We start from the raw sequence: 16,854 nt of genomic DNA, 5'->3' as shown, positions 1-16,854 counted from the left end.
GTATTTTTAAGCAACTCATTTACTGTTTTGCAACATGGTGTTATACAAACCTAAAAAGATAATCTAGGTGGCTAGGATGGCATGTATGAATACCTTTGTAGGATCAACAACTTTATAACACAACATATCTTCGCGTAAAAACAACATATCATTCAACATGTGCACTGCGAGGAAGTCAAGTTTTGTAAAAGTTTAACTGTGACATAAATAATTGTATAAATTCCATGGGTGATACATTTGAATTATTACATAATAAAAACATTTCAAATAATCTTAGTTGGGACACATTTTGTTTCTAATTCAAATCGGTGTTGGTACCATACGAAGAGGCGCGACCTTCGTAAGTGATAGGACAAACTTTTCTTCCATATCAATCCCATCCCTTTCAAGCTCAATAGGGAGACTCCACTTAAATTGATTTAACAACGAAGCGAGGACCAAATGCACCATCCTAATAGCCAATGGCATTCCAGGGTAGATCCGACATCCGGCACCAAATGGAAGGAGCTCAAAATCGGCACCCTTAAAATCAACTGCTGAACCCAAGAATCTCTCTGGCATAAACTTCTTAGGTTCAGTCCATACATCATTATCTCGACCTATCGCCCATATGTTTATGAGCACGCGTGAATCTTTAGGTATTGTGTAACCTGCTATTTGCAATGTTCTCTCGGGTTTGCGTGGCAACAAGAGCGGGCCAGGAGGATGAATTCTAAAAGTCTCTTTTATAACAGCTTGGAGATAGGGCAACCGAACAATATCATCTTCGGCAATGTTTATTTTGGATCCTATAACTTCTGCAAGCTCGTTGCAAGCTCTAGACATTGATGATGGGTTTTGGAGAAGCTCCATGATTGCCCATTCCACCGTGCTAGAGCTTGTGTCACTACCAGCAGAGAACAAATCCTAACATGCAAATATAATGTCACGTCAATTGTCTAGTCAATATAGCTATTTAGATACACTAAACAAACACAACATAGAGAGTACAAATGATTGTTTTCTATAGAGGAACTTAAATTCTCTTTGAACTACACATAGAGGTACTGTTTGGATGAACTATATAAGAAACAACTCATTGATTTGTGTTATAAGATTTTATACTCATTTCATTGTAGTATAGTAAAAAATACAAAAAACATGGTTTGAAACAAAGGAAAAACATAGGAATTCTTGTTTTAAATGATTCAGTTCTTAGATAGAGGAAAATTCTAGTGTACTCTTTGTAACACATGAGTAGCCTACCATGCATGATTCTTGTAAAAATATTATGTGTGACTATTCTGTCTGAATTTTAGAGGCATAAACATGATTACATGAGTATCCAAATGGTACTTTCGATGTTATCACTATTAGTGTTCCTATAGCATCAATAGAGTGGATAGTAGTACTGCAAAATTTCACCAAAATGTTGTCCATACATAGGGAAATAACAAAAAGTCTGATACTCCCTCTGATCCATATTACTTCACTAGTAGAAAAAGGGGCTTTCGTTCGGGCCTGGCCAGCCCATTAGTCCCGGTTCTGCCACGATCGAGGACCAATGGATGCATTCATCCCGGTTCGTGAGCCCAGGGGCCGGCCGGGGCCTCATGGGCATTGGTCCCGGTTCGTCTTGGCCCATTTGTCCTGGTTCTTTGCACGAACCGGGACCAATGGGCCTCGCTCCTGGCCCACAAACATAGGTCCCGGTTCTTGGCTCGAACCAGGACAGAAGGCTGGGCTTTAGCCCTGGTTCCAGCCACGAACCAGGAGCAATGAGTTTCCTATACATACCCCACTACCGGCAAGCAGAGCACTCCACAGTGCTCTGTTTTTTGCTAGCCGACGAGGAAGGGCATTTGGGTGCTCTAGCTCACCTCTTATGCATGTGAGGTGTTCGATGAAATGCCTGAGCCACATTAGTTAAGCTTTCTCCTCTCGAATCTCGACCTCGGAGCTCCATTTTTTCCGAGATTTGTCTAGGTTTAGCGGTCCGTCACGCCCCATCTTCGTCTTCACCGCCGTCAATCGCCCGCGCCGATCTTGTTGCCGGTACCACCGTGGTGAGCCTCTTGTTCTTATCTTCTTTCTGAAAGAAAAAAAATCTTACTTTAGATAGGTACTTGTCTAATTTTCTTACTTTTGACACACATAATTATATATAATGCACGCAGATGAACCCGCAATGGATGTACGGTGACAGACAAACCTCCGAGTACATTAAGGGCGTCCGTAAATTTCTTGAAGTGGCTGAGGCAAACAAGCATAATGGTTTTATGTGTTGTCCATGCCCTGATTGTGGGAATACGAGGTCTTAATCTGACAAGAAAATTCTTCACACCCACCTGCTTTATAAGGGTTTCATGCCACACTATAATGTTTGGACGAAGCACGGAGAAATAGGGGTTATGATGGAAGACAACGAAGAAGAAGAGGATGATGACAACTATGTGCCCCCTGAATACAGTGATGCTGCAACGGGGGAAGCTGAAGATCAAGAGGAACCAGACGATATGCACGATGATGATCTCCGCCGGGTCATTGTTGATGCAAGGCAAAAGTGCGAAAGTGAAAAGGAGAAGCTGAAGTTCGATCGCATGTTAGAGGATCACAAAAAAGGGTTGTATCCCAATTGCGAAGATGACAACACAAAGCTCGGTACTGTACTGGAATTGCTGCAGTGGAAGGCAGAGAATGATGTGCCTGACAAAGGATTTGAGAAGCTACTGAAAATATTGAAGAAGAAGCTTCCAAAGGATAACGAATTGCCTCACAGTACGTACGTAGCAAAGAAGGTCGTACGCCCTCTAGGATTGGAGGTGGAGAAGATACATGCATGCCCTAATGACTGCATCCTCTAGCGCGATGCGTACAAGGATTTGAACGCATGCCTGGTATGTGGTGCATTGCGGTATAAGATCAGACGAGATGACCCTGGTGATGTTGAGGGCGAGCCCCGCAGGAAGAGGGTTCCTGCGAAGGTGATGTCGTCTGCTCCTATAATACCACGGTTGAAACGACTGTTCAGAAACGAAGAGCATGCCAAGTTGATGCGATGGCACAGTGAGGACCGTAAGAAAGACGGGAAGTTGAGAGCACCCGCTAATGGGTCGCAGTGGAGAAATATCGAGAGAAAGTACTGGGCTCAGTTTGCAGGTGACCCAAGGAACATATGGTTTGGTTTAAGCGCGGATGGCATTAATCCTTTCGGGGAGCAGAGCAGCAATCACAGCAACTGGCCCGTGACTCTATGTATGTATAACCTTCCTCCTTGCATGTGCATGAAGCGGAAGTTCATTATGATGCCAATTCTCATCCAAGGCCCTAAGCAACCCGGCAACGACATTGATGTGTACCTAAGGCCATTTGTTGAAGAACTTTTACAGCTGTGGAATGGAAACGGTGTACGTGCGTGGGATGAGCACAAACAGGTGGAATTTAACCTGCATGCATTGCTGTTTGTAACCATCAACGATTGGCCCGCTCTCAATAACCTTTCAGGACAGACAAACAAGGGATACCACTCATGCATGCATTGTTTAGCTGACACCAAAAGTATATACCTAGATAGATGCAGGAAGAATGTGTATCTGGGCCATCGTCAATTTCTCCCGACCAACCATCAATGTCGAAAGAAAGGCAAGCATTTCAAAGGCGAGGCAGATCACCGGTAGAATCCCGCCATGCGTACCGGTGATCACGTACTTGATATGGTCTCTGATTTACATGTAATATTTGGAAAGGGTCCCGGCGGACTAGCTGTTCCAAATGACGCTGAGGGACGCGCACCCATGTGGAAGAAGAAATCTATATTTTGGGACCTACCCTACTGGAAAGAGCTAGAGGTACGCTCTTCAATCGACGTGATGCACGTGACGAAGAATCTTTGCGTGAACCTGTTAGGCTTCTTGGGCGTGTATGGGAAGACAAAAGATACAACTGAGGCACGGGAGGACCTGCAACGTTTGCACGAAAAAGACGGCATGCCTCCAAAGCAGTATGAAGGTCCTACCAGCTACGCTCTTACCAAAGAAGAGAAGGAAATCTTTTTTGAATGCCTGCTCAGTATGAAGGTCCTGATTGGCTTCTCGTCGAATATAAAGGGAATAATAAATATTCCAGAGAAAAAGTTCCAGAACCTGAAGTCTCATGACTGCCACATCATTATGACGCAACTACTTCTGGTTGCATTGAGGGGGCTTCTACCGGAAAACATCTGATTAGCCATTGTGAAGCTATGTGCATTCCTCAATGCAATCTCTCAGAAGATGATCGATCCAGATAACATACCAAGGCTAAGGAGTGATGTGGCGCAATGTCTTGTCAGTTTCGAGCTGGTGTTCCCACCATCCTTCTTCAATATCATGACGCATGTCTGATACGTCTCCAACATATCTATAATTTTTGATTGCTCCATGCTATATTATCTAATGTTTTGGACATTATTAGGCTTTATTATCCACTTTTATATTATTTTTGGGACTAACCTATTAACCGGAGGCCCAACCCAGAATTGCTGTTTTTTTGCCTGTTTTAGGGTTTCGAAGAAAAGGAATATCAAACGGAGTCCAAACGGAATGAAACCTTCGGAAACGTGATTTTCTCAACGAACAAGACCCAGGAAACTTGGACCCTATGTCAAGACACAAAAGAGGAGGCCACGAGGTAGGGGGCGCGCCTACCACCCCCAGGCGTGCCCTCCACCCTCGTGGGCCCCCTGTTGCTCCACCGACGTACTTCTTTCTCCTATATATACCTATGTACCCCCAAACGATCAGATACAGAGCCAAAACCCTAATTCCACCACCGCAACTTTCTGTATCCACGAGATCCCATCTTGGGGCCTGTTCCGGAGCTCCGCCGGAGGGGGCATCGATCACGGAGGTCTTCTACATCAACACCATAGCCCCTTCGATGAATTGTGAGTAGTTCACCTCATACCTACGGGTCCATAGTTAGAAGCTACATGGCTTCTTCTCTCTTTTTGGATCTCAATACAATATTCTCCCCCTCTCTTGTGGAGATCTATTCAATGTAATCTTGTTTTTGCGGTGTGTTTGTTGAGACCGATGAATTGTGGGTTTATGATCAAGTCTATCTATGAAATTTGAATCTTCTCTGAATTCTTTTATGTATGATTGGTTATCTTTGCAAGTCTCTTCAAATTATCGGTTTGGTTTGGCCTACTAGATTGATCTTTCTTGCAATGGGAGAAGTGCTTAGCTTATCTTGCTTAAGGCGTTACTCTGTTTTCATTAACTTAATACTCTAGATGCATGCTGGATAGCGGTCGATGAGTGGAGTAATAGTAGTAGATGCAGGCAGGAGTCGGTCTACTTGTCTCGGATGTGATGCCTATATACATGATCATACCTAGATATTCTCATAACTATGCTCAATTTTGTCAATTGCTCAACAGTAATTTGTTCACCCACCGTAGAATACTTATGCTCTCGAGAGAAGCCACTAGTGAAACCTATGGCCCCCGGATCTATCTTCATCATATTAATCTCCTACTACTTAGTTATTTCCTTTGCTTTTTACTTTGCTTTTATTTTACTTTGCATCTTTATCACAAAAATACCAAAAATATTATCTTATCATATCTATCAGATCTCACTCTCGTAAGTGGCCGTGTAGGGATTGACAACCCCTTATCGCGTTGGTTGCGAGGATTTATTTGTTTTGTGCAGGTGCGAGGGACTCACGCGTAGCCTCCTACTGGATGGATACCTTGGTTCTCAAAAACTAAGGGAAATACTAACGCTACTTTGCCGCATCATCCCTTCCTCTTCGGGGAAAACCAACGCGGTGCTCAAGAGGTAGCAAGAAGGATTTTTGGCGCTGTTACCGGGGAGGCCTACGCAAAAGTCAATATACCAAGTTCCCATCACATACCCTTATCTCCCGCATTACATTATTTGCCATTTGCCTCTCATTTTCCTCTCGCCCACTTCACCCTTGCCGTTTTAATCGCCCCCTCTCTCTATCCTCCCTATCTTTCTCTATTTGCCTCTTTTTTGCCCGCTTGCTTTTTGTTTGCTTGTGTGTTAGTTTGCTTGTTTGTCACGATGGCTCAAGATAACACTAAATTGTGTGACTTCACCAATACCAACAACAATGATTTTATTAGCACTCCGATTGCTCCTCTTACCGATGCTGAATCTTGTGAAATTAATACTGCTTTGCTGAATCTTGTCAAGAAAGATCCATTTTCCGGCCTTCCTAGTGAAGATGCCGCTACCCATCTAAATAGCTTCGTTGATTTGTGTGATATGCAAAAGAAGAAAGATGTGGATAATGATATTGTTAAATTGAAGCTATTTCCTTTTTCGCTTAGAGATCATGCTAAAGCTTGGTTTTCGTCTTTGCCTAAAAATAGTATTGATTCATGGAACAAGTGCAAAGATGCTTTTATCTCTAAGTATTTTCCTCCCGCTAAGATCATCTCTCTTAGAAACGATATTATGAATTTTAAGAACTTGATCATGAACATGTTGCACAAGCTTGGGAGAGAATGAAACTAATGATACGTAATTGCCCTACTCATGGTTTAAATTTGTGGATGATTATACAAAATTTTTATGCCAGATTGAATTTTGCTTCTAGAAATCTTTTAGATTCGGCCACGAGAGGCCCTTTCATGGAAATCACTTTAGGAGAAGCTACTAAACTCCTAGATAATATTATGGTTAATTATTCTCAATGGCATACTGAAGGATCTACTAATAAAAAGGTGCATGCGATAGAAGAAATTAATGTTTTGAGTGGAAAGATGGATGAACTTATGAAATTATTTTTTAGTAAGAGTGTTTCTTCTGATCCTAATGATATGCCCTTGTCTACTTTGATTGAGAATAATAATGAATCTATGGATGTGAATTTTATTGGTATGAACAATTTTGGTAACAACGCATATAGAGGAAATTTCAATCCTAGGCCTTATCCTAGTAACCCCTCTGATAATTATGGTAATTCCTACAACAATTCTTATGGAAATTATAATAATATGCCCTCTGATTTTGAATCTAATATTAAAGAATTTATTACTTCGCAAAAGAATTTTAATGCTTTGTTTGAAGAAAAGTTGCTTAAGATTGATGAGTTGGCTAGGAACGTTGATAGAATTTATCTTGATGTTGATTCCTTGAAACTTAGATCTATTCCACCTAAGCATGATTTCAATGAGTCTCTCAAAGCCATGAGAATTTCCATTGATGAGTGCAAAGAAAGAATCGCTAGGATGCGTGCTAAGAAAGATGCCTTTATAAGAGCGTGTTCTTCTAGTTCCTATGAAAATAAAGATGAAGATCTAAAAGTTATTGATGTGTCCCATATTAAATCTTTGTTTTTCAATATGAATCTTGATAATGATGGGACTTAATATGATCCACCTTTACCTAGTAGGCGTTCCAAGAATTCAGAATTTTTTGATCTTGATGCTAAAATTGATAAAAGTGGGATTGAAGAAATTAAAACCCTAGATGTTGCTAAACCCACTATTATAGATTTCAAGGAATTTAACTATGAAAATTGCTCTTTGATTGATTGTATTTCCTTGTTGCAATCCATGCTAAATTCTCCTCACGCTTATAGTCAAAATAAAGCGTTTACTAAACATATCGTTGATGCCTTGATGCAATCTTATGAATAAAAACTTGAATTGGAAGTTTCTATCCCTAGAAAACTTTATGATTAGTGGGAACCAACTATTAAAATTAAAATTAAAGATCATGAATGCTATGATTTATGTGATTTGGGTGCTAGTGTTTCCATGATTCCGAAGACTTTGTGTGATTTGTTAGGTTTTCATGATTTTGATGATTGTTCTCTAAACTTGCACCTTGTGGATTCCACTATTAAGAAACCTATGGGAACAAAATAATGATGTTATTATTGTTGCAAATAGGAATTATGTGCCAGTAGATTTTATTGTTCTTGACATAGATTGCAATCCTTCATGTCCTATTATTCTTGGTAGACCTTTCCTTAGAACGATTGGTGCAATTATTGATATGAAGAAAGGAAATATTAGATTCCAATTTCCATTAAGGAAAGGTATGGAACACTTTCCTAGAAAGAAATTTAAATTACCTTATGAATCTATTATGAGAGCCACTTATGGATTGCCTACCAAAGATGGCAATACCTAGATCTATCCTTGCTTGTTATGCCTAGCTAGGGGCGTTAAAAATAGCGCTTGTTGGGAGGCAACCCAATTTTATTTTTATTCCTTGCTTTTTGCTCCTGTTTAGTAATAAATAATTTATCTAGCCTCTGTTTTGGTTGTGTTTTTTGTGTATAATTAGTGTTTTTGCCAAGTAGAACCGTTGGGAAGACTTGGGGAAAGTCTTGTTACACTTGCTGTAAACAACAGAAACTTTAGCACTCACGAGAACTGATGCCATTTTTATTTTGAAGGTTCTATTTAGTTAATTCTTTTTTCAGATGATTAATAGATAAATTCCTCAAGTCAAGAAATTTATTTTAGAATTTTTGGGGTTCCAGATCTTGCGCTAGCTACAGATTACTACAGACTGTTCTGTTTTTGACAGATTCTGTTTTTCGTGTGTTGTTTACTTATTTCGATGAATCTATGGATAGTAAAATAGTTTATGAACCATAGAGAAGTTGGAATAAATTAGGTTTAACACCAATATAAATAAATAATGAATACATTACAGTACCTTGAAGTAGTCTTTTATTTTCTTTCGCTAACGGAGCTCATGATATTTTCTACTTTAAGTTTTGTGTTGTGAAGTTTTCAAGTTTTGGGTAAAGATTTGATGGATTATGGAACAAGGAGGGGCAAGAGCCTAAGCTTGGGGATGCCCATGGCACCCCCAAGATAATCTAAGGACACCTAAAAGCCAAAGATTGGGGATGCCCCGGAAGGCATCCCCTCTTTTCGTCTACTTCTATCGGTAACTTTACATGGAGCTATATTTTTATTCACCACATGATATGTGTTTTGCTTGGAGCATGTTGTGTGATTTGAGTCTTTATTTTTTTAGTTTACCACAATCATCCTTTCTGTACACACCTTTTGAGAGAGCCATACATTATTTGGAATTTGTTAGAATACTCTATGTGCTTCGCTTATATCATTCGAGTTATATAGTTTTGCTCTTGTACTTCACTTATATATTTTTAGAGCACGGTGGTGGGTTTGCTTTATAGAAACTATTGATATCTCATGCTTCACTTAGATTATTTTGAGAGTCTTAAATAGCATGGTAATTTACATAAATAATCCCAATATGCTTGGTATTCAAGAATAATAAAAGAACTTCCTTATGAGTGTGTTGAATGCTATGAGAAGTTTGATACTTGATAATTGTTTTGAGAAATGAAGATGGTGATATTAAAGTTATGCTAGTTGAGTAGTTGTGAATTTGAGAAATACTTGTGTTAAAGTTTGTGATTCCCGTAGCATGCACGTATGGTGAACCGTTATATGATGAAGTCGGAGCATGATTTATTTTTTGATTGTCTTCCTTATGAGTGGCGGTCGGGGACGAGCGATGTTCTTTTCCTACCAATCTATCCCCCTAGGAGCATGCGCGTAATATTTTGCTTTGATAACTTGTAGATTTTTGCAATAAGTATATGAGTTCTTTATGACTAATGTTGAGTCCATGGATTATACACACTTTTCTCACCCTTCCACCTTTGCTAGCCTCTCTAATACCGCGCACCTTTCGCCGGTATCATACACCCACCATATACCTTCCTCAAAACAGCCACCTTACCTACCTATTATGGCATTTCCATAGCCATTCCGAGATATATTGCCATGCAACTTTCCACCGTTCCGTTTATTATGACACACCCCATCATTGTCATATTGCTTAGCATGATCATGTAGTTGACATCATATTTGTGGCAAAGCCACCATTAATAATTCTTTCATACATGTCACTCTTGATTAATTGCATATCCCGGTACACCGCCGGAGGCATTCATATAGAGTCATATTTTGTTCTAAGTATCGAGTTGTAATTGTTGAGTTGTAAGAAAAATAAAAGTGTGATGATCATCATTATTAGAGCATTGTCCCAGTGAGGAAAGGATGATGGAGACTATGATTCCCCCACAAGTCGGGATGAGACTCCGGAGGAAAAATAAAAAAGAGAGAAAGAAAATAGGCCATAAAAAGAGAAAAGGAACAAATAAAAAATAAAAAAATAAAAAAATGAGAGAAAAAGAGAGAAGGGACAATGTTACTATCCTTTTACCACACTTGTGCTTCAAAGTAGCACCATGATATTCATGATAGAGAGTCTCCTATGTTATCACTTTCATATACTAGTGGGAACCTTTCATTATAGAACTTGGCTTGTATATTCCAATGATGGGCTTCCTCAAAATGCCCTAGGTCTTCATGAGCAAGCAAGTTGGATGCACACCCACTTAGTTTCTTTTGTTGAGCTTTGATATACTTATAGCTCTAGTGCATCCGTTGCATGGCAATCCCTACTCACTCACATTGATATCTACTGATAGGCATCTCCATAGCCCGTTGATACGCCTAGTTGATGTGAGACTATCTTCTCCCTTTTTTCCTTCCCCACAACCACCATTCTATTCCACTTATAGTGCTATATCCATGGCTCACGCTCATGTATTGCGTGAAGTTTGAAAAAGTTTGAGAACACCAAAAGTATGAAACAATTGCTTGGCTTGTCATCGGGGTTGTGCATGATTTAAATATTTTGTGTGGTGAAGATAGAGCATAGCCAGACTCTATGATTTTGTAGGGATAACTTTGTTTGGCCATATTATTTCGAGAAGACATGATTGCTTTGTTAGTATGCTTGAAGTATTATTATTTATATGTCAATATTAAACTTTTATCTTGAATCTTTCGGATCTGAATATTCATACCACAATTAAGAAGAATTACATTAAAATTATGCCAAGTAGCACTCCGCATCAAAAATTATGTTTTTATCGTTTACTTACTCGAGGACGAGCAGGAATTAAGCTTGGGGATGCTTGATACGTCTCCAACGTATCTATAATTTTTTATTGCCCCATGCTATATTATCTACTGTTTTGGACATTATTGGGCTTTATTATCCACTTTCATATTATTTTTGGGACTAACCTATTAGCCGGAGGCCTAGCCCAGAATTGTTATTTTTTGCCTGTTTTAGGGTTTCGAAGAAAAGAAATATCAAACGAAGTCCAAACGGAATGAAACCTTCGGGAATGTGATTTCCTCAACGAACAAGACCCAGGAGACTTGGACCCTACGTCAAGACACAAAAGAGGAGGCCACAAGGTAGGGGGCGCGCCTACCCCCCCAGGCGCACCCTCCACCCTCGTGGGCCCCCTGTTGCTCCACCGATGTACTCCTTTCTCCTATATATACCTACGTACCCCCAAACGATTAGATACGGAGCCAAAGCCCTAATTCCATCGCCGCAACTTTTTGTATCCACGAGATCCCATCTTGGGGCCTGTTCCGGAGCTCCGCCGGAGGGGGCATCGATCACGGAGGGCTTCTACATCAACACCATAGCCCCTCTAATGAAGTGTGAGTAGTTCACCTCAGACCTACGGGTCCATAGTTAGTAGCTAGATGGCTTCTTCTCTCTTTTTGGATCTCAATACAATGTTCTCCCCTTCTCTTGTGGAGATCTATTCGATGTAATCTTCTTTTTGCGGTGTGTTTGTTGAGACCGATGAATTGTGGGTTTATGATCAAGTATATCTATGAACAATATTTGAATCTTCTCTGAATTCTTTTATGTATGATTGGTTATCTTTGCAAGTCTCTTCGAATTATCAGTTTGGTTTGGCCTACTAGACTGATCTTTCTTGCAATGGGAGAAGTGCTTAGCTTTGGGTTCAATCTTGCGGTGTCCTTTCCCAGTGACAGTAGGGGCAGCAAGGCACGCATTGTATTTTTGCCATCGAGGATAACAAGATGGGGTTTTCATCATATTGCATGAGTTTATCCCTCTACATCATGTCATCTTGCTCAGGGCGTTACTCTGTTTTCATTAACTTAATACTCTAGATGCATGCTGGATAGCGGTCGATGAGTGGAGTAATAGTAGTAGATGCAGGCAGGAGTCGGTCCACTTGTCTCGGACATGATGCCTATATACATGATCATACCTAGATATTCTCATAACTATGCTCAATTCTGTCAATTGCTCAACAGTAATTTGTTCACCCACCGTAGAATACTTATGCTCTCGAGAGAAGCCACTAGTGAAACCTATGGCCCCCGGGTCTATCTTTATCATATTAATCTCCTACTACTTAGTTATTTCCTTTGCTATTTACTTTGCTTTTATTTTACTTTGCATCTTTATCACAAAAATACCAAAAATATTATCTTATCATATCTATCAGATCTCACTCTCTTAAGTGGCCGTGTAGGGATTGACAACCCCTTATCGCGTTGGTTGCGAGGATTTATTTGTTTTGTGCAGGTGCGAGGGACTCGCGCGTAGCCTCCTACTGGATTGATACCTTGGTTCTCAGAAACTGAGGGAAATACTTACGCTACTTTGCTGCATCATCCCTTCCTCTTCGGGGAAAACCAACGCAGTGCTCAAGAGGTAGCAACATCCTAGTTCATCTTGTCGACGAGATTGTCATTTTGGGCCCCGTATTTCTACACAATATGTTCCCCTTTGAGAGGTTCATGGGAGTCCTAAAGAAATATGTTCGTAACCGTGCTAGGCCAGAAGGAAGCATCTCCATGGGCCATCAAACAGAGGATGTCATTGGGTTTTGTGTTGACTTCATTCCTGGGCTTAAGAAGATAGGTCTCCCTAAATCGCGGTATGATGGGAGACTGACTGGAAAAGGCACGCTAGGAGCAGACTCAATAATATGCAAGGACGGGCATTCTTGGTCTCAAGCACACTACACAGTTCTACAGAACTCTACCTTGGTGACCCCGTATATCGATGAACACAAGAACAGTCTGCGCTCCAAACACCCGGAGCAGTGTGACGACTGGATTACATGTAAACACATCATGACTTTCAGCAGTTGGTTGGAAACACGTCTCAGAGGTGACAACACTGTTTGTGATGAGCTGTACTCGTTATCCAGGGACCATCTTCGACTGTATTGACTTACAAAGGATAGGAGATAAATGGGAATACATTTTACACAATCGCCCAAGATCAAAAGAGTACGAACCAAAACAGCGGTGTCCGCTTTGATGCAGCAACTGAGAGGGGAAAGGACACATATTATGTTTACATAGTGGACATATGGGAACTGGACTACGGGCATAATTTTAAGGTCCCTTTGTTTAAGTGCAAATGGGTCAATCTGTCAGGAGGCGGGGTACAGGTAGACCCACAGTACGGAATGTCAACAGTGGATCTGAACAATCTTGGGTACACTAATGAACCGTTCGTCCTAGCCAATGATGTGGCACAGGTTATCTATGTGAAGGACATGTCTACCAAACCAAGAAAAAGAAAACATAAGGAAGCGAATACATCATACGACGAGCCAAAGCGCCACATTGTTCTTTCAGGAAAAAGGGACATCGTGGGAGTGGAGGGCAAGACAGACATGTCCGAAGATTATGAAAAGTTTCATGAAATTCCTCCCTTCAAAGTCAAGGCTGACCCAAGCATCCTGATAAATGATGAAGATTATCCATGGTTACGGCGCAATAAGCAAAGCACACAAGCGAAGAAAAAGTGAAGACTTTCTGTCCACAACTATTATGATGATACCATGCCAACTTTCAACCTTTTCCTAGTTCATTTGAAATGCATGTTGTAACAGACGAGTTTCCGTATGAAACCCTGATATCTCGAAACAGATTGTCCGTTTTGTTGAAATGCTTTGAATGTTTTGTTGAAATGCTTTGAATGTTGCATTTTATAAACCTCTAGTATTATTGAAACTAAAATTATATAGAATTTATGCAACTAAAATTATATAGAATTTTCATAAAGAACTTTTTTGTTACAAACTTTAATAGCAAAAGAATTATCATAAAATAAATTAAATAAGTAATTAGAAACAAAATAATATAAACATTAATAAAATATATAAGTAGAAACAAAACAAAATAAAATAAAATAAACTTTAATAACATAAATAAAATTTATGAAACTAAAATTATCAAAGTATTTTTTGTTCAAAACATTATAAGCAACCTCTAGTATTATTGAAACTAAAATTATCAAAGTATTTTCTGTTCAAAATCATTAAAAGAAAAAAGAATTTTCATAAAGAACTTTTTTTGTTAGAAACTTTAATAACAAAATAAAATAAAATAAGTTTTTTGTTGTAAGTAGAAACAAAACAAAATAAATAAAGCAAAAAAGAAAACAAAAAACAGGGAAAAAATAAAAAAATATGCCACCTACTCGGCCTCCACGGCCTCAATACGACTAGAAACCCATCCATGGGCCAGGATTCAGGCCCGCAGAAGGCCCAGTAGGCCCATCGGGCATACCAGTGACAATTAGGCCCGAAAGCTTGCAATGGAGAGGAGCTCGAGAGGGGTGCGGCAGTGGGGCTTATAAGCCACTGCGCGCCCCTCTCAACTAGTGAGGTGGGACTAAACATTTGGGCACGGGCAGAACGAGGCCTTTGGTCCCGGTTGGTGCCACCAACCGGGACTAAAGGGGGGCATTGGAACCGGTTCGTGGCACCAACCGGTACAAATGCCCCCGTTTGGTACCGGTTGGTGCCACGAACCGGGACCAAAGGTAGCCTCTTTCCGCCTTTTGGGCTGCCGAAAACTGACCTTTGGTCCCGGCTTGTGGCACCAACCGTGACTAAAGGGGGCATTGGTCCCGGTTTGTGCCATGAACCGGGACCAATGCCTCATCTATATAAGCAGGACTTGTAAATTTTTCGTTCAGTTCCTCATTCCCCCGCCGCGACGCCGCCAGGCTGCCTCCCTGTCTCGCCGTTGCCGTCGTTGCCCCTGCCTGCGACGCGCCGCCCTAACGCCGTCCCGCCCTGGACCGACGCCGTCGCTGCCCCGCGCCACCCCTGCCCCGACGCCGCCGGCCCTGCCTCCTCGTCGCCGTCGCCGCGCACCCTGTGAGCGCTGCCCGTCGATCCCCTCCTCCTCCTCCCTATAATGGCCACCGCCGCCACCACCGCTGCCGCTGCGCCGCCATGCCCGCTATATATAGATGTTGTAATTTAGTTGTATTAATTTGGATGTGTTGTTTAGATGTGTAGTTAATTTAGTTGTTGTAATTTAGTTGTATTAATTTAGATGTGTACTTTAGATTTTTTGGTGATATTATTGTTGAATATGCAAATGTTTGTATGTTCATATGCAAAGAATATGTCAATTTTTTCATAGAATTTTTCTGATTTTTTCTGTTGTAATTTTGTTCATAGAATTTTTATGATTTTTTTCTGTTGTATTTTTGTTCATAGAATTTTTATGATTTCTTTTGTTCATAGAATTTTCTTTGTCAATCTATGTATATGTTCATATTGTGTATGTATAGGAAAATTGTGTATGAACAAAGTTATTTATGTATATGTTCATATTTAGAAGAAAAAGGAGAGAAAAAAGGAAAATAAGAAGAGGAAGAAGGAGAAGAAGAAGAAGAAGAAGAAGAAGAAGAAGAAGGGGAGAGGAAGAAGAGGAGAAATAAATAAGAAGATGAAAAAGAAGAAATAAAGAGGAGAAGAAGAAGGAATAGAGGATCTTCTTCTTCTTCTCCTCTATTCCTTCTTCTTCTCCTCTTTTTTTTTTGTTTTTTTTCTTCGATCTCCATCTCTATTCCTTTCTTCTTCTCCTCTTTTTTTTCTTCTTCTTCCTCTTCTTATTTTCTATCGGGTATGTCGTTGTCGATATACCCCCCCCCTCCCCGATAACTTTTAGTAAGTACTACTTAGAAAGTGCTTAATTAATTAGTAGTTGAACTAGTTGATTAATAAAAGTACTTTATTTTACTATATATAGAAGTAGTTTATTTTTAGTAAGTACTACTTTATTCTATTATAGTAAGTTCTTAGTAGTTGAACTACTTGATTTAATAAAACTAGTTTATTTTACTATCGAAGTAGTTTATTTTTAGCAAGAAAATTAATAGAACTAGTTTATTTTTTTAGTTAAAGCAATTATTCCTGCATCGACGTCGATGATGCCTATCTCGCATCCTCGTCGTCGACTTGGCGGAGGAGGCCGGCTTGATCAGAGGGGCCATGTCCGGGACTGGGCTCCGCCGGGATGGTTTTGGGATGTGCTACCTTCGAAGGGCGTAGGTTGGTGAGGAGCCAGCCCGTCGTTGACCCGATCCTTGTTTGTTGGCGGTCGCTGGGGCCAGTGACAGTGCTGAGGCTTCCGGACACCGCGGAGGTGGTATGTCACCGTGTCAGTGAGGAGGACGAGCACGTCCTTCGCTACATGGTTGTGTTGGAGGGCAGGTTCGACAATACCTGGCAGGTTCTTCAGGGATCTCACTGGAGCGATCATGTGATGGTTCCTTCTCTTTGGGTGTTCACCGCCCGTGCCGATACCCGTCGGGCGCTACGGTTCTAGCTGTATGTAACGCCCGGATAATTAAGCTACAGTGATCCCATGCTAATGGTGCCACGTCACCACGGTTACTGCTACTAATTTATCGTTAGAACAAAAACCGGTCCTAAATTCAAATACAAATTAATGATAACAATAAAAGTTTTCAAAAAATTAAAATAAAAATGTTTGGTTTGTACTAAATATTACAAATGTAATTATGGTGCAACAAACCCATTTTTATAAAATGTCTAAATAATTTAAAATGAGTTAAAACAGAAAATAAAATAAATAAAAGAAAAGAGATAAAACAGAAAAACAAAAGATAAAAAAAAATAGAAGAGAAACCCCCCCGGGCTTCGGCCCAGCTGACCACAGGCCCAACT

General features: G+C 40.4%; 1 protein-coding gene across 1 annotated transcript in view; it reads right to left on the bottom strand.

The window, feature by feature from the left end:
- Positions 1-300: 300 nt before the first annotated feature.
- Positions 301-16,854, bottom strand: part of LOC119352257 (geraniol 8-hydroxylase-like) — a 45,869-nt gene continuing 29,315 nt past the window's right edge. The window contains exon 2 of the mRNA XM_037618950.1: positions 301-906. Within this exon, the coding sequence (XP_037474847.1) occupies positions 301-906 (606 nt within the window). The remainder of the gene's footprint in view (positions 907-16,854) is intronic.

Source organism: Triticum dicoccoides, chromosome 2A (assembly GCF_002162155.2).
Source record: "Triticum dicoccoides isolate Atlit2015 ecotype Zavitan chromosome 2A, WEW_v2.0, whole genome shotgun sequence".
Lineage (NCBI taxonomy): Eukaryota > Viridiplantae > Streptophyta > Magnoliopsida > Poales > Poaceae > Triticum > Triticum dicoccoides.
The sequence above is the reverse complement of the archived record's forward strand: the minus strand, read 5'-3'. Positions and strand labels throughout refer to the sequence as shown.